The sequence below is a fragment of the Ambystoma mexicanum genome, chromosome 5p (assembly GCF_040938575.1).
Source record: "Ambystoma mexicanum isolate Mex_15411 chromosome 5p, UKY_AmexF1_1, whole genome shotgun sequence".
Taxonomy (NCBI): domain Eukaryota; kingdom Metazoa; phylum Chordata; class Amphibia; order Caudata; family Ambystomatidae; genus Ambystoma; species Ambystoma mexicanum.
The window spans coordinates 485,423,916-485,446,677 of record NC_090930.1 but is presented as its reverse complement, the minus strand read 5'-3'; the positions used below and the strand labels follow the sequence as shown (position 1 = coordinate 485,446,677).

The 22,762-nt window shown below is 49.4% G+C and overlaps 1 protein-coding gene across 2 annotated transcripts in view; it reads left to right on the top strand.

Annotated features, from left to right (window-relative positions):
- The window catches only part of LOC138481032 (fibronectin type-III domain-containing protein 3a-like), a 2,755,868-nt gene that overhangs the window by 787,032 nt on the left and 1,946,074 nt on the right, over positions 1 to 22,762 (top strand). For both annotated transcript variants that reach the window (XM_069612893.1, XM_069612892.1), the window contains one exon: positions 13,122 to 13,180. In XM_069612893.1, coding sequence (XP_069468994.1) covers positions 13,122 to 13,180 — 59 coding nt within the window. The remainder of the gene's footprint in view (positions 1 to 13,121; positions 13,181 to 22,762) is intronic.

The window sequence follows — 22,762 nt, the reverse complement described above, 5'->3', positions numbered from 1 at the left end:
CCAGTCCCGGCACTGGATGCGCCGGGCTCATATAAAAGGGATTGGTGCTTGGGTGGACTTACCTGCTGCAGACCATGCTGCCTTCCTACCTGCAGGATGAACTCTTCATCCAATCCTGCTGGGACTACTTTAACTGCTGGGTGGGGCCAGCACCACTCCCAAGAACCACATACTGGAACACTTTTCTTACCTCTGGAGTCTGTGGAAGTAGACGCCTAAGCACGACTGAAGGCTATTTAAACCACACCCGATTGGTTTCACGTGCTTCGCGTTATTCTGCAATAGCAGCAGGACGCTCACCGTGTCGGCTCCAGCTGATCTTCTTCTTCTGCACCTGAAAACAGGACAATCTTCAATTTACCTTCCTGAAATCCAGCTCCAGCCTTCCGTGATATCTGAAAAGGAAAACGAGAACATTAGAGTAGCACGAGAAAATACCAGAGCTGCTCTTACCACCCGTCGGCGCCTTCCAAGGCCCCGTGCCGCGATTCTTCGTTCTCCAGCCAACTGCAACAACAAAGAATACAGTTTAGCGATAACTCCATGATATCTGCTTACCTGTGCCACGGTCTCCGCGAGCTCCGTTCTGCGCCATTTGTCCGCACCTGTAAAATACAAGAAGGACATTATTAGAGCTCAGGACTCCATTTCTACTCACGTGCCTCAAGTGGTCCTCCGGCACGATCCTTCGGCATCAGTCTTCATCGCCGGTTGCACCGCGACCTGAAAGAAAAGGGGAAAAAGACATTTAAAAGTGCATTTAACTTCAGATGAACCTTTTGCTTGCCTGCAAAAAACTCCGGACTTTTCTACTTACCGGATCAACATACCGGACCTGCAAAGAGGCAAGATTCTGAAAGGACAATAAAAGACTCAAATAAGGCACTTACCGTTCGTGCAGCTAACGACGGTCTTGCCTTCTGGACTCTACCTCCGCAATAAAAGGCTGAACTATCGTCCAGTGACGTAACTGGCTACAGCGCCCCTGCACAGACGCACGATGGAGAGCGCCGCATTTACTTACCTAAGGTGAGCACGTGTGGCCTAGGGGAGTCGTAGGAGTGTCAGGAAGGGGAAAGGGCCGAAACCCCGTCAGGCAGACGTTAACCCCTGTTTCCTCTCTGCCCGCAGACATCTCACTCTCCGGATTAAGATCACAGTAAGGAGGGGGCCCTTCCAGGGTGGTGCCAAAGACCTGCGAGTGACTCTGGAAGGTTCGGAGAACGCCCAGACCAGACCCGCACCTCTGAGGGATTCAGGTGAGCGTTACAGCGCACAAGTTTCAATACTTTTACAAAGAACCACAGTAAGGCAGGATAGGCAGAGTTCTACTGGAGAGCAAGGAAGTCAATTGCAAGGCCCACTCTTGGAGAGAGCAAACAGAAGGGGTCCAGGTTCACACAGTGGGGTTATGCCCAAAGAGTCTTGTAGATAGTTTGCACAAAAAGGATGAAATTCAAGTCAGGAAAAGTTAGCTAGGTTGTCCCAGGCTAGCCCAGGTTAGAAAGTCGAGGCTTTACTGTCACCCCGAATGATCTGTCGCAAGGGAAGCCAGGTGGGACACAGTACCTTAAGTGTGAAGGAAGCTCCAGCGGGGGCAGTTGTTCCTGGCAGCAGGTGCAAGTCGGTGTTTTGTCCAGAGGAAGAAGAGGTCTCGCTGTGGGGGAAAGATGAAGGTCGTTGCACTGCCAGGGAAGAAACCAGCCGCGGAGTTCTCCGGTTAAAAGGCACTACCCTTCTCTTCGCTGTAGTGGTAAGCTGTGGTATTCTGGTTGCTGGGGTGCTTGGCACGGGCAAGGCGGCCACGAGATGCTCCAGGAAGGTGAAAAGAAGGCAAAACTGGTTATCTCCTCCAGTCAAAGGAAGAAGACTCTCCTGGCTGGAGATCTCCTCTGTCGTTGGGAAAAGTGGTGAGACGGTTCAGCAGGGCTCCACCGGTGGTGTCATCATAGCAGGTCGGCTCAGCTTCTCCCTCGTCGGATTCTTAGGTCCTGTGGCGACTTCTGAAGTTCCAGTCCCCAAAGCCCTGCTTTTATGCAGAAAACCCCCATTCACTCAGCCTAGCTGTCACTCAAACATGCTAAGTGGTGAGCCGTCCGGCTCACCACTTGGGCCAATCAGGACGGAGTGCGACTTGAGTTGCCTAGGCACCTCAGTCCAGGATGCCTAAATCCCCCTCTACCCCCCATAAGTACCCCAGACAGAGTGGCACCACTTTGGAGGGCTGCTGTGGAGAAGCCCACCAAAAAGTGGAACAAAGGGCTCAACTTGGGTTGGAGTCACAGAAGCGAACACAAACGCCATTTTAGAACCGAGTTCTGGCAAAAAATACCAACCGGAGAATTAATATTAAATAAATAAACCGGCGGTATGTTCGAGGCTATAGGAATTAAATAATTAAAGTTGGTAGCCTTGAACAATGGGAAATCCCATAGGGATATATTCGCGGTTGAATATAAAAAGTAGTATCCACTGCCACCAGCCAAAACTCGATCAGGGGGGACGGAGACGTGCCCCCTCGACTAACCGACCCCGGGGCAATAGAATTGCCCCGGCCAGTACGTCCACAATATGATGGTTTGTACTGGTTCTGTTCAGAATTTGAGACTAGTAAAGTCAATGGTGACTTTACATGCCCTGGGAGACAGTAGTCAGTCCCAGGGTATGGAGTCTATATTGGGGGGGTCACTATGACACCCCTGTGTTACTGCACTGAGGGTGCTGTGTAACACACACCACAAAAACACATGAAGCCCTATGGAGTAAAAGACCCCATAGCCCATTAAACACATCTAGAGTCAAAGAAACGCACTCAAATCATGCCCAAGAGTGAGGGTAAAAGAGTCTCACTCTTGGCAGGAGAAAAAAAGAAACCCCAAAAACCCAGCAAAGCTGCTGGGGGCCTCACTAGGTTAGGAAATTCAGCCTAAACCGAGAATTCTCCCTAACAAGGAGGGGAGGTTAAAACATATGAAAAGTGTAAAAAAGACTTCAGCTTGGGGAGGAAGTGAGGTTTAGATACTCCCAGTTAAGACATTGGATGAAAAATCCCAGGGTGGTAAAGGTGCCAACAAGAGACCTCACCACCTTTGAGAAATATGTAACAAGCAACATGGGGAGGTTCAAATAATCATGGATCTCTATAGGATATTTTCATCCCACTAGGAAATGGTCAAATGGCCCTATATGAAATAATAGGATGAGACCGTGGGGCAGTAAATGGAAGGTGAGCAGTGGGAACACCTGTGGGCGTCCATCCCTCGCCTGACCAGGGCGGTACAGATTAGGGAAATGTGGATCAAGGTTATGGTCCAGTGACACCTCAACCAACAAGGCTTCATAAATTCTATCCAGTGGTTTCAGATAGATTTTGGAGAGTATGCGATTCCCTAGGGACTTGGGAACAGATTTGTTTGGATTGCGGGAGATTAGAGATGTTTTGGGATCATGTGAGAAAGGCGATGTCCAACATATTTGGCATACAGACCTTCAACGACATTCAAGAAGCAATGCTGGGGATGGGGGTATTCTGGAGTGACTACCACCAAGAGCCCAGAAGAAGGCCTTTGTGATTCTCAGCATAGCAGCATCACTACTGGGGACCCAAAAGTGGAAATCCAGAGTGGTCCCTAATGAGCAGGACTTGTTGGCCAAAGTCTGGCAATTTGTGGCCTTGGAACGAGTGACCTACTCTCTGCTGGGAGATTTGCAGAAATTCGGGGCAGATTGGGACATGGTGTTACCTCCGCAGTGACTCGAAAGTGGCGCTATGCCTGAGAAGATGGAAGATATTAGAGCTGGTTTGAGAGTACGAAATGTACATTTTAAAGGGGATGTTCATCTGTCATGGGAAAGTATGGGGGAGGAGGGGGAGAGTATTTTACAATTAAAATGAGGTGAGAGTCTGAGAGGACAGACTGCCCCTGAATTGCTCCCATTCCTGCTTCTCGCTACGGACCAGATGGTCTCCAGTCTACAGACCAGACTACAGTCCGCTCTCTATTGCATTGAACTTGCCGCCTCCAGACTACATCTACGCGGTGTGCGAGCAGTGTGTCAGGTGTCCGGAGTCCGGCGGTCAGAGGCTCAGAGGCCCTCTGTCATATCTGTGCATCTATTCGCCTACTGTGCACTGCTCACTGTTTACCGTCGGGATTGACTTCCGAGCCTCGAGCTACGAGCCACAAGTAAAGGCAAGAAAGGACTGTGCAACCCCCTTGGCCTTGCCAGTACCTCGTCCGCCCTGGGCAGTCCTTTCCATCATCTCACAGCAGCCCCTCTATTCCACCCCTGCTCCATCTCCTGTGTCCCGACTCCCCTCAGCGATGCCCACCAGAACCATCGCCATGCAAACCCTGCAGCACACCCTCGGCAGGCAAAACTCTAAAGAAACGTTTCCTCCGCCATCACGCAGTGAGCAGAAGGTAGCTGAGCCCACGTCGCCTAACGAGCAATAAATCCGCGACCGAGGTAGACATTGAAGGGGTCCAGACATCTCCTGGCCCAGCCCGAACTCCGAGTCATGCCCAGATAGGCCCGGATCCCCCATCACAGCACCTGGTGGCCTTGTCCCTAAGCCAGAGCCTAGACATCTCACAGGCTCTCGGGGAAGGTGATGAGAGACGCCCAATCACAGCGCAGCTGATCCACAATGATCCACCTCAAGTCGGGGTACCCGGTCCGCTTACCGCATTGGCGAGTGGTGCCCAGCCTGAGCCCGGGGAAGGCCAGACTCGGCTGGAGCCTGTCGGGCCGGGATCCCCGCAACATCAGAGGCTACTGATGCGCCAACAGCCATCAGCAATGGGGGACCACTCAACATGGTTCAAGCTAATCAGGCCAGGTCCCCACAAAGCGCCTGCTTAGCGACCGGACCTTGGACAACGGCACAAATCCACAGCAGCCTACAAGGCAGAGTTGAGCTCACTCTACCGAACTCCAATTCTCCACCATTAATAGCTGCCTCAGATCCTCTGGCGAGGATCAGTTTGTCAGATTCAGCAGACTCAGATCAAGAAGAAATTACAGCAGAAGACCCACCAACCGCGACTTAAGCAGCACTCTCCAAAGGCATGGAGGACCAACGCAACCCTCCTCCCATTGCACCAAGTTGGGACAGTGACAAGGAAACTGCGGCACCCTGCCCAATGACTGCATATCTGACCACAAAACAATCCTTCAATTTGTCACCAAAGAAATCTACGAAAATCAATACGACTAAAGGTGAGGTACTCTTGAGACCTAGAACGATGAACACAAAAGTGAATGTGAAATCACTGAAGACATGAAAGGCAGCAGTAAACAAATCCCAAGTGAAAAATTCTATGAGTCGCACCAAACCCACAGGCGGGCCCAGCCATCTCTCCACACCGCTGATCTCATTGTCAATAAAATATTATTTTATCAAGCAACACAAGAGAAAGCTGGACTGCGACCCAGAACTATTGGATGCAGAGATTCTAGAGGCGATACAGGAGATGCCGCCCGTAAACAAATCCCGCAAAACAGACAAAACTGGAACATCACCTCACCAACATCAGAATACTCCACCGTCGAAAAGTCAAGCTCCACCCAAGACAATAGAAACACAGGACACGGGAGCCAAGCTCGTCACACCACCAGGACAATCGATAATAAACCCAGCACTTGCAAATCCTGTACCGACAGGAAACCCCAAAATGCCGAAAACAACTCCACAGCCAAGCACAAGCTCGGACACACCCTCTGCCCAGAGATTGTAGCACAGTCACCACAACAAATCAGATCCACCAGAGGCCACGCCAAAACTGATGGACGCATGGCACAGATTTTTCTACACTCATCACCAATAACACCTGATGAACTCCAAGCCCCAACGACAGGCGAATTACCAATAGACCGCCAGGGAGAGTCGGCCCACTCATCGGGAAAAGTAACGGGCATCTCCAAAACGCCACAAACATCCCCACAGCAAACCATAACCTCGGGAGAAACCCTCACTCAAGATCTCATTGCATCCCTACCTCTACAAGGTACAACGCCTAAAGTTTATAGCAAAACAGACGGACGCATGGAATGGACCATTCCGCATCTATCGACAACCTCTGGTGACTTCCAGGCCCAAAAAACAAGTGAAACGCCAATAGACCGCCAGGGAGAGGCGTTCTGTTCATCGGAAAAAGCATTCCCAGACAGACATTCACTGCATGGGGGGCTATCCTCCACACAAACGGCAGCAAAATCTAGGCGAATGAGCGAAATTCCATCATTCACTCAAAAGGACTGTCCGTTAAAAAAAACTGATCTTCTTTCAATTATGTCTGCGGTAACGATTGCACTAGCGCCATTCGGGAAACTATACGAGTCAATAAATGACTCACTAAAAGAAAATACCTCAATGATTTCCTCCATGACCTCTAAGTTGACATTCGTAGAGGGATTCCTGACAACCTTAGACCTTAAATCTACTGAACACCACACCCACCTACAATCCAAAATCCGAACGCTAGGAGAAAAGCTAAATAAAAAACATGACCTGCCACAAGGATCGTCATCGCTGACAAAAGGCCACCCAAACCGCGGAAGTTCCCCCAAACCGCGACCTGCCACCGATTTTCAATAAAGCTAACGCGAGGCAACCCACTTCAAACCTCTCGACAGTGGCGAAGAAGCCCCCGTCAATCGATCCACAATGTACTGACCTGACGGGAAAAAATCGACAACAGAAGAACGCACAAGTACCAGATGAGATTCTTTCTGGTCATAGCCAGATTGAGGACTTGCGTCAGTGAATGCATGACGCCAGTCGTCTGGACACCTCTCCGGAGGTGGAGTTCTGTAGGCCTGAGCCTGGCACCCATGCCGAGTCATCGTACCGGCGCCTTATGTCGAGGGTCACCAACTACTTGGGGTGGTCGGCGCCCCCAGTTGATTTTGTGCAGGGTGACCTTACGGATATCCCCGATCACCATCCACCCACTGACCTGGTACTGCCATTCCACATGGCTCTGCAAAGAAGGGTGGCAGCGGCTTGGACTGCTCCGGAGAGTCTCCCGGCAGTGGGCAAGTCTTTGCCGCGAAAATACCGCCCAGCCAGTAGTGACCCTTGCTACTTGTCCACGCACCCCACTCCGGAGAGTTTGGTGGTGCAGGAAGCTAGGGCCCCAGCTAAGCAGGCGTCGTATCCTACCATCCCTCCTGATAGGGACGACAAGCGTTTTGAGGGCTGGGCGAAGAAAGTGTTTTCTTCAGGGGGTATGGCGCTTCAGGCTGCCAACTCCGTATGTGCCTTGTCTCGTTTCACGCACACTCAGTGGAACTGTATTGCCTTAGCGGCTGAACATATTCCCGAAGGGGTCGACCGGGATGGTTTTCTTGCTATGATCCAGGATGGCAAGGATGCCATGTGTGAGGCAGTTCAGTCGGGTTTGGACGTGGCAGATTGCGTCAGCTGGTCCATGGCGGCGAGCACCGTAATACGCAGGTTTGCGTGGTTACGGAAGTCGGGGTTTGCTCCTGATGTGCAAGCCAGCTCCTTAACATGCCCTTTGATGGTGTCCATCTTTTTGGCAGCAAGGCTGACGAGAGCCTTGAGAGGTTGCAGACATCAAAAGCTGCAGCACAGTCGTTGGGAATGCTGCGGTTTGCCAACCTCTGCCATTTCGTCCTAGGGGACAGCAATGGAAGGGAGGTTCCTTTCGTTATTACTCATCCTTTGGTAAAGCGAAAGGAGCTGCTAGTCAAAGGGGCCACAGTGGGAGTGCCAGAGGTGGAAAACAAGGTACTCGAGGTGCCAAGGCCGCTCGGGCTGTTGCTTCTTTGCCCTCAGGCAACGCCACAGCCGCTTCAGCTCAGTTATGAGGCCATGTCCCATGGTTCGCCGGTTGGGGGAAGGCTGGCGCAGCATCTTGCAGAGTGGCGCGCCTTTACCTCAGATGTGTGGGTTCTGGAGATCATAACCCACGGCTACTGTCTTCCTTTCCGGCAGAGGCCTTGCGACAATCCGCCGGGGAATCTCTTTGAAGAGTCCGGATCCGCTCCTTGCGCAGGAAATTCAATCCCTGCTGGAGAAAGGCACCATAGAACTGGTGCCTGTAACGGAGAGGAACAAGGGATGGTATTCCCCTTATTTTTTGATTTCCAAGAAAGACTGGGGATTGAGACCCATCATGGACTTGCGCAGTTTGAACAAACTCCTCAGGAAGGACAAGTTCAAGATGGTTACTCTCTCTCAAGTCCTCCAGGCCCTTCAACTTCAGGACTGGTTGGTGTCGCTCGACCTCAAGGACGCTTATTTTCATGTGCCGATACATCCAAAGCACAAGAAGTACCTGAGGTTTCCGACTCGCACTTTCAGTTTCGGGTCCTGCTGTTCGGATTAACCTCCGCCCGAGGGTCTTCACCAAGCTCATGGTAGTCGTGGCAGCGCACCTCAGGAAAGGGGGATTCACGTCTACCCCTACCTGGACGATTGGTTGATCAGGGCGCGCTCTCCTGAGCAAGTCCTGGATCATCTGTCCGTTACGTGCCACTCTCTCCACAAGTTGGGCTTCTCCCTCAACTTGAAGTCCCGTTTGACACCAACTCAGAGGCTCCAGTACATCGGAGCAGTGCTCAACACGTCCCTGGGGCAGTGTTTTCCTCCCCAGGTGAGGGCTCATCACATTCAGCAGATGGTGCACATGTTTCAACTTGCCCAGAGTCTCCCAGCGTTCGAGTTCTTGAGGCTGCTCGGCCTCATGGCATCCTGCATTCTTCTGGTGCCAGAGGCCAGGTTGCGGATGAGATGTTTGCAATGGGCACTCAAGCTCCAGTGGTCTCAGTTCTCCGGCAGGATGTTGGACCCTGTTCAGATGCCGTCCTCGGTCGCCCAGGACCTTCTGTGGTGGGCCGACGAAGGCAATCTGATGAGGGGGGCTCCATTTTGGCTGCCCTGGCCGGAGGTGACGATCACGACAGACGCATCCCTCACGGGATGGGGAGCTCATGCCAACGAGTTGACAGTCAGCAGTCGTTGGTCTCCGTTGGAGTCCAGACTCCGTATCAATGGAGCTGAGGGCCGTCAGGCTAGCCCTGAAGGCTTTTCTGCCGACTGTGCGTTGAAAGAATGTCCTAATTCTGACAGACAACATGGTGGCCATGCACTACCTCAACAAAAAGGGGGGGGCAGGGTCACTTCCTCTGTGCAGGAACGCGATGCAGCTCTGGTTCTGGGCAATCCAGCAGGAAGTTTCGATCTCGGTAGTTCATCTGGCCGGAGGCGAAAACGAGACTGTGGACGGTCTGAGAAGGCAGAGCGCGATCTCTCACGAGTCGGAGTTGGCTCAGGAAATTCTCCTGGAGATCTTTGCCCTTTGGGGGACCCCTCAAGTGGATCTCTTCGCCTCCAGTGCCAACCGGAAGTGCGAGAGGTTCTGCTCACGGGAATTTCCTCCAAAAGGAGTCTTAGGAGACGCGTTCGTGGTGGAGTGGTCATGCCCACTGCTGTACGCGTTTCCTCTAGTCCCCGTCATCCCGCAAGTACTGCGGAGGTTACGGAGGTTCGGTTCCCGGATGATCCTCACTGCTCCGGCGTGGGCCCGGAGGACGTGGTACCCGGACCTTCTCGACTTGTCCATCTGCCCTCCACGTTGTCTTCCCTACCGAGACGATCTGCTCTCACGGGAGGGGGGTCAGGTTCTCCATCCAGAGGTCAGATCACTCAACCTTCACACTTGGCTTCTGAAAGGTTGAGGTATAAGGATTGGGACCTCCCTGAAGACATGATGAAGGTGTTGCTTTTGGCCAGACGGCCAGCAACAAAGTCCTTGTACCATTGCCGCTGGCGTAAGTTCTGCGACTGGTGCAGGGTTAAGAATGTGGATCCTTTTGCATGCGACATTCCCATGGTTCTGTCTTTTTTGCTTTCTTTGCCTCACAGGGGCTTGCAAGTGGGTACCGTTAAAGGTTACCTGGCGGCACTATCAATATTTAAGCGCTCGTCTGAAGGGTGTTCCTATTTTAAAATTCCTTTAATTTCTCAGTTTCTGAAAGGGCTCACTAATGTGCTCCCTCCGTCACCTTTCCAGGTGCCCGGTTGGGATTTGAACCTTGTTTTCAAGTTTCTGATGGGTGCTCCGTTTGAGCCTTTGCATTCATGCCCTTTGAGACTGTTAACTCTTAAAACTGTATTTTTGGTTGCGGTCACTTCCACTCGCAGAGTGAGTGAGTTACAGGCATTTTCAGTTAAACCACCCTTCACTGCGTTTCATAAGGACAGGGTTGTCCTTAGAGTTCGTCCTTCCTTTCTTCCGAAGGTGGTGACGGAATTTCATTTAGGCTAGAAGGTTGTTCTTCTGGCGTGTTATCCTCCTCCACATCCTGATAAGGAAGAGGAGAGGCTTGATCCTAGGAGAGCGTTAAGCTTTTATATTTCACGCATGTCCCGGGTCAGAGTGGATGATCAACTCTTCATTGGTTATGCTGTAAAGCGTTTGGGACATGCTGTGACTAAACAGACTGTCTCGCTGGATTATTTTGGCTATATCTAGTGTTACCGCTTGGCGGGTAAGGACCCACCGGTCGGCTTACGGGCCCATTCTACCAGGGGTATGGCTGCCTCTACTGCCCTACAGAGGGATGTTCCTATTCGTAACATCTGTTATGTAGCCACCTGAGCTTCGGTACATACTTTTGTACATCACTACTCCCTCGATTTCATCTGGGGACAGGATCTGGCCTTTGGCAAGGCGGTCCTTTACCCCGCAATTTGATTGGGCATTCTAAATATCTGTTTAGTAAATTATTTTCCCACCTCCTTGCATTGGTACTGCTTTGGGAGTCTGTCATAGATATGGAATACGTCGGAGGACCCAATCCCCTCGAAGAACAAGTTACTCTCTTACCTGGTAACTTTCTTTCAATGGGATGGTCCGACGACGTATTCCATATCGCTCCCTCCCTGCCTTCCCCGCTACAGAATTTCTTATGCGATTGCAGCTTACTTTTCCGCAAGGCTTAGTGTATCAGACTGGCAGAAGACTGGTGCCACACGTTCTGGGAAAAAACTACAACTGAGGCTACGGGCGTTGTGCATCCTACTTATAACATCCAGTGACGTCGGCCGTCGGAGGAGGTCCTCGAGGGCGGCGGATCGACGTCATTGACGCAGGATGCAGACACCGAAAGATTTTCCGAAGCAGCACAGCTGTGGTGATTACTGTCATAGATATGGAATACGTCTTCGGACCATCCCATCGAAACAACGTTGCCAGGTAAGAGAGTAACTTGTTCATCTGGCTCTGAACTCCTCTTTGTGATGCCCTTTTCAATTCTGCCAAAGTGGGGGATACTGCTTCTCCATCCAAGCTCCCAACCTCTGGAATTCCCTTCCTCTCAGCATCCGCCGCAATGAGGACTTCCTTCCTCTAGTCCAGGAAGGCCCTCAAAACCTGGTTATTGCTTTCAGCAACCTGACGAACTTTCCCCATTTCATACTTACCTTCATGACACCAAGACCATGACAATGTCAATGCCTCCCCGGTATATTCTCCAGAGCAAGGGATGGTATAATTTTGGAGCAGACCTGATAAAATGCAAAGCTCCAACTGAGGCTCAAAGTATGTAGTAACGCACCACTTCGGTGGACACCAGACGCAGGCACGACCACCCGCCTGCACGCATTCATCTCCATAGACTAAAACACAAAGCACAACATCTCTGCCATCAGAATGCAATTACATCCCACAACAAACAATTTGGTCTAGCTGGACACATAACAAGTCTCTCGTACTCGTGCACACTCCCAATCACCTCTCAGCACCCATCCACATGCCTGACCATCATGGGTAGCTTACTGGGGATCGACCATCCTACCCAATTCCCTTTTTAGGCCAAATGTACACACGCATTCTAATCCTTCTGACAATGTTCCCATACTTTGGACTTTGGGCCCCCGTGGATGTTCTTCCCAACAAGCGCGTTCAGGCAGTAGTAATGGGATAAAGGCGCTTTATAAAAGATAATCTACTACTAAAAGCCTAATATATTGATGATCTTGATACCACAGATCTTGTAAAGGGACTGGTCTGACATACCGAGTTTCAACTAGACTGCTCCTACAATAACGGACACTAACCCATCCCCTCCTGCCTTCAGAGGGTGGTCTGTTTCTTCTTTGCCTGCTGTTCAATTCCACTGCCTTGCCGCACTTAACACAGTATACCATTTTGACCTTGATGATAGCAAATTGTGGGATAGGTACAGATAATGCAGTGTTTCCAGGAGGTGCTATGTAAGATGTGATATTTTTCAAAGGCTTTATTTCATGCCTGCCTGAGGTAGTGGAGACGTTTCACGAAAGCTCGCAAATGAGCAAAAGAAGTGAGTTTGTTAGCCCAATTAAGGTTTCGAAAATTGGTTTGTTTTGGATCAGCATTCTATTACACCCCTGGCTAACATGGTACAAGTAAACTAAAATATATGACCCTGCCCCCAGTTGAATAGCTAGACTACATGTCAGAAACTCTGTTAACTGGTTAGGTTAGTCTCTCTTCTTGCACAGGGCTGGTTCTGAAAATACATGTTAACACTCCTTCATTTTGAACAGAATACAATACACAATAATAATCTTCACAGCTTGTTCTGATGAAAAAATATGCAAGCCTTTAACTATTTTAAAAAATCTATCTGGGTTTGCGATTCTCATTTTGGTATGCCCTATGGTTCTATCCTAATTTTAATGGTGAAAGACTTTAACAAGAGTACTAAGTAAGGAGCCTACTGTGCTAATATAAGGTACAAAATAGGGTTCAGAGAGCTGGTTCTAGTTCTAAATAGGTAAGATTTACAGGTGCGTCTACTTCGTTGTTGACAATATTGTGCTTTCCCTTCAGGACAAAGCCCACATGCTTATAGAAGAGGAAAGGGCTTGAGTTCCATTTTCTGTTGTGAGCTAGGGGCATGTTTGAAAATGAACACAATGCTTGATGCCCTAAAGTATGAATTCGTTCCAGATTTGTTTTGGGAAGCTTAGGTGTTCTCAACGTTTTGTTGGTGCATTAAAAATCTGAAAAATATGTGTACACTCTTGTATAAAGTTTTAATTTGGTTTGTCTTTTGTGTATATCAAGCACATAAGGTACGGTATTTATTTTGTTTTTCAGCAACTGAAACAGAGTCACATAAATTACAAGATTTCTTTTCGGGATTTGCTACACCTACAGTAAGTATACATATTAAAACTGTAGCATTCATCTATTGAGTTTCTTAAAACATGCATATACTTTGCCTTTGCTTACATTTATTAAACTTTTCGGAACAGAAATGTCCTATGCGAAAAAGATTATAATTGTTCTTTTATAACGTGCTTAATACAAGCAAGTGACTTCTATGTGCAAGAGCGGGATTAAAACCTGTTTTTCGTTGTCTTGCTTCTAAGACAAACACGTTGCCCCTGGACTATCCTTCCTCAGCCGTCCTCATGAAACTTAACCACAAAAACATCAATGTAATAATATTAAACTTTCTTTAACCTGTAAAAGATTACATACCGGAAAGCTGTCTGCCATGGTCGTGGACCTTATTCTTTTTACTTTGATGTTGCCTCTAAACCTTCACCTTATCTTTGTGTTGTCTGTATTTGTTCAACCTCATGTATGTCTGAACATAATATAGACCATGTAGGTAGCCACAAACGTGGACAACACTGCGCACTACTGCAGTTATAAAGATGAAAGCAAAGCCATAATAAGTGGGGAGAGCAAATGTGGTTAACAATTGAAAACAACCTACCTTCAACTTGAGCAGCAATTCCCTAACATAGTAAGTATGTTACAGTGTTCTTAAAGGAGTTCAGTCCAAAGACAAGGTACTTTGGAAGGGGTTTAGGAAGTCACATAAATCCCCATGCAAAATACGTTGACCGCTATTCCAAGATGGCCGCCGCGGAGTCGAGACGAAGGAAAGAAAGAAGGAAGAAGAAGGAAACCCGGCGGCCCCTGGGAACTCCTGGACAAACCATACCATGTCAAGAGCTAAAAACAAAAACATCGCAGCCCAACAGACCCCACAACCTACGTGGCAAGAAGCAAACATCCTCCAACTGTGGTCCACGGAAGCTGCGCAACAAGCCAAAGGAAAGACACAGGATAACCAACAAACGGAGGGAATGGCACAAACGAACCCCCATAATATACCCTCTAAGGAGGACATGCAAACATGGTTCCACGACCTCCAGGAAAAATTCATGACCACAGTACAGGAAGAGTTCATGACGATGAAAAGCGACATGAAACAGGCGGTCCAAGACCTACGGGTCGATGTGGCGAAACTGGAGGAAAGAACCGACACACTAGAGAGAACACTCCAAGGGATCGACGAAGAAACGCAGCAAGTTAGCGAAACTCAGGAACATCTGGTGAGACTCACCCACAACCTCGAGATACAGTGTGAGGACCTGGAGAACCGCTCCAGACGCCCCAACATCCGCATCAAAAATATGGTGGAAACAGTACAGGACAAGGATTTGATGATGGCAGTAAAGGAGGTGTTTAGAGACATCCTGGGCGCAGCAGACCCAGATAAAATAGGAATCGGCAGGGTCCACCGGGTCGGTCCTAAAAGATCGGGGGCACCTGGGGAGAGGCCAAGGGACGTTTTGGCGGCGCTCTCATCCTACCCGCAAAAAGAGCAAATTCTGAGGAAAGCCAGAGGAATGACCCACATAAGAATGAATGGGCAGGAAATTCAACTGTACCAAGATCTGGCACTAACAACACTACAAAAGAGGAGAGCGATGGCCCCACTAACCAAGGCCCTACAGGCGAAAGAAATCAGATACAAATGGACCTTCCCATTCGGCCTCACGTTTGTATGGGAGGGTAAACCGAGGAGAGCAACCACGTGGGAAGAGGGCCTCAGCATTCTGGGCCTTCAAGGTGATACAGAGGAGAGGGACCCAACAGCACCCAGCGGAGAACAACGAAGAAACCCGAACGGGTGGGAAAAGACCAAGCAAAAAAGGCAGGCCCTGGGAAGAGAAGGCCGCAGAAAGCAAATATGAAAGGAGGACAACACACAGAGAGAAAAGATACCAAACAGCCGTCCCCGTGCAGGCTCCGGAAGGGGGCGAAAGAGAACATAAACTGTCGCGCTAGGAACGAAGCAGGCGGCCCGGGATGGAACACCCGGCTTGGAATCGGATAAGATAAGACAGTAATGTGGGGTTTAGGATTCCCCATGCACATTTCCCCCGAGAGGAAGGAGGGCAGGGAGCTGCGGGCGCAACGCCCAAGCATCAGTAGGAACCCTCGCCCTACTCGGGGGCAACAAGTTCGGTTATGTTACTGTTACCTGTTGGGGGGGGGGAGCTCAGAGGGTGGGCAATGAGGGACCGGGAACACATCCAGACGACATTACCGACCAAAGGGATCAACAACACGAGGAACTTATGTCATACTAAATGGGTAAGATTCGTATAGTGACCTATAACATCAGGGGGATGAACCATCCAACAAAAAGGGTGAAACTGGAGAAATTATTAAAAAGGGAAGAGGTGGACCTCCTCCTCCTCCAAGAGACACATATCAGGAAAAAAGACAAACTAAAGGCAAGGGTAAAGGGATATACAATTTGGGCCCAAGCGAACGCCACCGGGAAAAGGGCCGGGGTCCTCATTGCAATGAAGACCGGAAGGGATGCCATCCTAGAGGACTTCATCACAGATAAGGAGGGAAGGTATGCCTTTGTCAATGCAGTGTTGGAGGGACAGAGAATCACCCTAGCGTCAATATATGCGCCAAATGTAGGACAGGATGGCTTTTTAAGGGACGTCCTGGACAAACTAGAATCCTTTGCAAGGGGAGAGGTGATCTTGGGAGGAGATCTGAATTTAGCCTGGGACCCATAGATGGACAGGAGCGCAGGAGGTTCACACAGCCATGGGGCACCATCTAAACTGCTAAAGCAACAAATGGACCAGTTGGCTCTGGGCGATGTGTGGAGGGAACTCAGGGGGAACCTGAGCGGGTTCACACACTTCTCACATGTACACAACTCTATGTCACGAATTGACTACTTGTGGGCCTCTACCGGCCTTATGGGCAAAATCCAGGGGGTAGAAAGGGGACAATTGCACTATCGGATCACGCACCAGTGTGGCTAGACCTGAAACTGCAGGGGAAAACCAGAGGCTTATGGAGGTGGAGGTTGCCGGAAGACATAATCCAGGACAAGGTAATGGGGGGAACCATAAGGGAAACAATAGAAGAATACTTCACCGAAAACGACACAGGGGAGACTTCAATAGCCACAGTCTGGGAGGCGTTTAAAGCAGTGATCCGCGGGAAACTAATGGCACTGAAAATAACGAGGGAGAAACAGAGGCATACATGGGAAAAAGAACTGGAAAACTCGATATCGGAGCTGCAAGGGAAAATCCTATCACAACCCACGAGGGAACTTAGGAGGACCCTCAAACACACTCAGGGCCAACTGGAAATGCTTCGCACAAAGGGGGCGGAAAGGAGCCTCCTGTATCTAAGACAAAGATACTACATAAAAGCTAATAAAGCAGATAGGCTACTAGCAAGACAACTCCGAGCCAAACAGAAAGGCATAACAATCAAAAACATCACAAACACAAAAGGGGAACACATGACACGTACACAAGACATTGGGGAAGTCTTCAGAGAATATTACCAAAAGCTATATAACTCGGATCACCCGGATTCAGACGCACAAGACACATATCTGGCATCCCTCACATTCCAACAAATTACTACGGCTGACAGGCAATCCTTAGAGGACCCCATAAAAGAAGAAGAGGTTAGGAAAGCAATAATCGAACTCCCAACGAACAAGGCCCCAGGCCCGGACGGCTTCACAGCCCCATTTTATAAAAAGTACGCGGATCACCTAGCCCCGGTTCTTACCAGACTCTTAAACTCTTTCAAAGAAAGCGGCAACGTGACCCCCACAATGAATGAGGCTAAGGTCTTAGTTTTTCATAAACCAGGGAAAGACCCATCATCCGCAGCATCATATAGACCGATATCACTGATTAACTTAGACGCCAAGATATATACGAAGATATTAGCAGCTAGGCTGTCCCCGCTCCTTCCAAAGTTGATTCATCCAGATCAATCAGGCTTCATTCCAGGGAGACAAACTCACGACAACCTCAGAAGGGTCATTCACCTAGTGGAAAAGATAGGAATAAAACAAACCCCAGCAATCCTTCTGGCAATTGATGCCGAAAAAGCATTCGACCGAGTCGAATGGTCCATGTTATTTAAGACACTACAACGTATGGGATTTGGGGAACACTTTATTGCTAGAATTAGAGCGAACTACAACACCCCAACCTGCAGAGTAGCCATCAACGGGGAGGTAACCGAAAGGGTAAACATATCCCGAGGAACAAAACAGGGATGCCCCCTATCTCCACTGTTATACGCCATCTTCCTAGAACCCCTGCTAATGAAAATCAGGGAAGCCACGCAAATAAAAGGGATAGAGATGGCAGGCACGCAACATAGGGTGACCGCATACGCGGACGATATGTTGCTGATCTTAGAAGAACCGGACCGCACTCTGGCAGTAACAATGGGAGAGCTAGAAACATTTGGGGCCATCTCGGGGCTACAAATCAACAGAAGCAAATCAGAGATACTAATACTAGCAGGGGACGGGGAAGAGATAAAAAAAGAAGCAAAGGCACTAAACCTCAAAGTAGCAGAAGAGGGTATTAAGTACCTAGGGATCACCCTGACACATAAGGTGGAACAACTATATGGCAAAAACTACCCGCAGCTACTGTCTAGTGTCAGGAGTGACATAGGCAAATGGAACCCCCTGATGATCTCTTGGTGGGGTAGAATACAAGCGGTGAAGATGACCATACTCCCAAGGCTCCTATACTACTTCCAGGCCCTACCGGTAGGGATTCCCCGTTCCTTTTTCAGGGCACTCCAGAGGGTGATATCGACTTTTGTGTGGAAAGGGAAAACTCCAAGACTGTCCAGGGCAGTCTTAACATCGGCAATAAGGGAGGGGGGGGTGGCACTCCCACACTTCCAAAAATATTACCAAGCGGCCCAACTAAAGGTGCTTCGGGAATGGCTGGGAGAAGACCCACAACAGATATGGGCGGCACAAGATAGGGCAGTGGCTAGAACACCTCTTGGGGAATTACTTTGGAAACAGAAACAGCATAGACACCCCAACATAGGGATCAGCGAAATATTGAGCACGACAATGAAGGCCTGGGACACCCAAACACGTAAAGGCATAATATCCACCACGCTAGGCCCATTTACCCCCACATGGAGGAATCCGCAATTCCCCCCAGGGACGGAGCAGGGTACATCAGACGATTGGGAAGAGGAGGGCATAACGAGAATCGGGGAAATGTTCCACAACAAAGAAATCAGACCATTCGAATCATGCCTCACACTCCCTAATAGAACCACAGGAAACAGATACAGGTATGAGCAACTTAAGCACTGGCTAAAATCCCCCGAAGTCGTAAAGGCGGCAACGAGAATCCTAACCCCATTTGAGACTTACATAACATCCAACACAGGGGTAAAGAAATGGATCTCGACGCTATACACCTTTATAAATAAACAAGATGAAGAGATCAAATGGGCATACATGGGCAAATGGGACAAAACGCTGGGATCAGAGTTAACGAGAAACCAGTGGGAGGACACATGGGCCCTAATCCCCAAACTGACACGATCGGTACAGCTGAGAGAAATGTGGACTAAAATAATGACCCAATGGCACTACACACCAGAGAGACTGCACACCATGTTCCCAAACACATCTAACCTATGCTGGAGGGAATGCGGAGAGGTGGGGACGTGGAAACACATCTGGTGGACATGCAAAGGAATAGTGCCGTTCTGGGAAGAAGTTAAGGGAGAAATGGGCAAAATGTTTCCAGATGTGGAACAAACAAGCGACGGTGTATGGATGTGCGGAATGAGAGATGACACTACGAAAAAATACACGAAAGCACAACTGAGAAGCTTCGTGGGTCTCCTCATAGCAGCTTGGACAACAATAGCACAGAGCTGGAAAAAGAGGGAAACACCACTAATATTCACATGGCTTCAAAAAGTCTGGGCACAGCTCGCAATGGAAAAAGTCACCCACACAATCCAAGGCACAAAGGACCGGTTTACCAAAGAATGGGGTAACGTCTTGGAACACCTACAGTCGGACTTTATGGAACAATGGTGCCCCCACAATATTAAGGTCACGGACATTTTCAACGCATAGACTAAATCCTCCGAGATCAAGATCACGTGTCCCCGGGGTGGGGAGGGGGGAGGGTGGGGTTGGGGCGAATTGTTATACAAGTTGATTACATGCGGTTCACTAAAGAAAATAATAAAGATATGTTTTAAAAAAAAAATACGTTGACCAAGCTAACCGGTAAGTGTTTTCAAGGTAAAACCACACTAAGGGTAAAAAAAGTTTGGAAAAAGAAAGAGGGTCACTCCCATTTCCCACATATAAAGGTTCCCCCAGGTAGAAATTCTAGGACAGAACTATAGGGCATGCCGCCAGGTTATGGTTGTGTTAGCATGTATGCATTTCGCACATGCAATCCCTGTGGAAAGAGGGGGGGGCACAACGAGTGGTATATCCACTCATGTCCTAAACTCCCATTCTGGAAATAACCACCATCAGGGAAAGTCTGAATCCCTGAAATCACTCACCCAACCGTTGGGCCCATTGCTGGTGCAGTAGGTGAAGTAAATGTCAGGTTTGACTGTGTCTAGGTGGTGGATCGGTTCTCCAAAGCAAAACCCTCAGCTGGATAGCAAAGGCGACTTTGAAAGAGGACCACAGCTACTCTCACAACAAAGGTCTACCTGGAAACTAAAGACATGGAGATGTGGCAAAGGAACCCACACCAGGGGTCGTCATTGTGATTTTAGCAGCTGTGGGACACAAGCTCCAGACAGGGCTCTTTTTCCAGGTGGGGAGCAGCTGCTGCTACAGACAACGTTCCTGTGCCACAAACTTAATATCTACCAGCTCTCAAATTCAAACGCAGGTCTGTACCCCGGGGCATGACTGGTTAGTCTCATCAGCCTAGTAAGGCACTGACTGATGTCTTTCCTAGTCCCTGGAGATGATGCAGATGATCTCCAGAGATTCGCTTGGTCAACGCTGGTTGCTTCTGCTGCAGGCCTGTCTTCTCAGCATGGTCTTCTCTTTTCAGTTTCTTGATTCCAGTGGGTGACCTCCGGAACGGCTCCAGACACTGTGCTCTTAACAAAAATCTAGGCTGTGGGTGACCACAGGTCTCCAATCGAAAGGAGCAGCACCATTCAAACAGCGAGTGGCTGGCGAATCATGGAACGCCAGCTACCCCACATCTGCTCAGACACTACAGACATTAACTGGCAGAAATGTGGATTGGGTGCAGGCAGTCCCAATCCCGGTTTGAACCAGTTCAAGTCACGCAAAGCAATGGCCGGGAATCCAAGCCTAAAATAGTACATGCCCGTATTTGTGGATTTACACTGAGAGAAGCCAGGAAGGCAGCCAAACAATGAAATGGCCAAGGGACATGCTTTAAAACACAAGGAGCAGCCGTTTAGAGTATATGGTACTCAAAATGGCATAATTGCATATATGAAATGGTGCACTCAAAACATTTTTAAAACATGGTATACTGCCACCAGCCTTCCCTAGTAACATCCGTGGCATCAAAAAGGTTTCCAGATGAAAAGAAGGGACACACAAACGTCCTTGCAACACTCCACAGAATGTGGTTTGTGTTACAAAAGTAAAACAAAAAAACACAAATGGGAGAAAAGCTCTCCTGGCACTGGCAGCATTATGGACTGACCAATGTTCCTAGTACAAGTGGGATGAGCTCGTAACTGAGGCTGAAAAGGTATAAACCAAATCAGCAAGGACACCACGTTGCTATGACAGAATTTCAATAGTTGAAGTATAGCAGGGTCCCTTTTTTAGGGGCCCTTATATCTTTGCTTTTCCCTATTATGTTTGGATCACTCATCTACTAAAGTCCCCACTACCATTGCAACATCATGGCTCGTTATGATTATTTTGGTCCTGGGTTGCCCATGAGGCACCCAGCCCCAGGGGTGCTTCCTAAGTACCCTGTTTGTGTCCTTAGATCTGTGAGGAATTCAGGGACTTGGCCCCTACTCCCCAAGGTGGAGCCTCCCCTGTTGAGGCTAGGGAGGGGAGTCTGCTCCACAACAACCTCCCTGGGGTTCAAGGCAAGTGCGACCTAGCCGGGAGAGACTCTCCCTTTGGAGACAAGTGCTCCTGTTCCCGTGAGGCGCTCCCTGATGCCCTCCAAGTGATGGCTTATATGGATTTACCTAATACACCAGAATGTTATCAGTTTCATGAAGACAAAGTGAACCTATAGCATCAACAACCAGAACCTGAGGATATCCCTTTAAATCAGAGTCTCAATGGATTGTGCGGGGGATGCTAAAAAGGAATGACCAGCCAAAGAACCAGCGAGAGGATGCGGAAAGCCAAGAGAGGGCGGAAGGACGAGAATAGCAGGGGAAACCCCCCCATATGTAACAGAGGGGGAAGGAGGTGGACCTGCCACAGAGCGCAGAGCCAGCACGAAACAAGAAATGCTATGATATGGTCAAGCATATCAAGGAAATACCCACAACTCTACCCCCTCTTCCCCCCCCAAGACCACGGTTAGTTCACTGTTCCTCTCTAGTCCGTGCCCGTGTCCGGGCAACTCTCTCCACTCCGCTCAGTATCACCCACCTCAGGGTGGAGCAAGGGCACAGTCAGGGCCACCCAACGGTGTAGTTCCTTGCTGGAATCTAGTCTTTGCACATGGATAGCCGTTTCCCACGCCGCAGTTTCAGCTGAAATACACTTCGTAAGGTCTCCCAACCATAGGGGCATATGTGGACCTCTGGGGCTTTTCCACCCCATAGCAATACGTCTTTTGGCTGTTATGTATTTAAGATCTGTGAGCTTGGTTAGGGGTTTGTTCTTCCTGTTTCGCCTATATCTGCCCAGGATACAGGCCGTAGGCTCGTCCACCTCAACTTTGATGTCTGCGCCGGCCACTCTGTCCTTCACTTGTGACCAGAACTCCCTAATCACTGGGCAGCCCCAGAACATGAGTCATTCCTGCCCTGGGTTCAGTGCATTTGGGGCATAATTGGGTTCCAGCACCTCTGAATCTTGATATGGCTTCAGGTGTGAGGTACGCTCTATTGGTGATGTACAGCTAGATAAGCTGCAAGCGGGCGTTCCTGGAAACTTTCTTATGGTGGTGGGTTATATCACCCCAAACTTTGTCCTCAAAAACAAGGCCCAGTTCAGTTTCCCACTTACTCCTGCATTTAAGGTCTCCCCCTTGGTTGTACCCCACAACAGGGCCTCGTAGATTCGTGAGGTTTCATGGCCCCCCTCAGTGGAGTTCAGTATCGTCTCAATGCATTCATTTTCCTCAGTCAGGTCGGCAGCGACCGGCCATCTCTTGTACAAGGCCTGTACGACCAACCTGTGCAAAAGGAACTGTCCTGCCGGAAGGCCCGTGGTCTCACAGAGTTCCGAGAAAGTTAGGATTTCCTGTTCTTGAATCAAGTCCCCAAGCGTGGCCACCCCGAGGGGCTCCCATTGTGTGCGTGTTTCAAGTTACCCCCAAGAGTGATTAACCATAAGTACAGCAATGGGGATCTGTGGGTAGAACTGGTCGTCCGACCCAACCAGCTTGCAGGCCCTTTTCCAAAGCCGGATCCCGAGCTCGGCGAGGTAAGGGCAG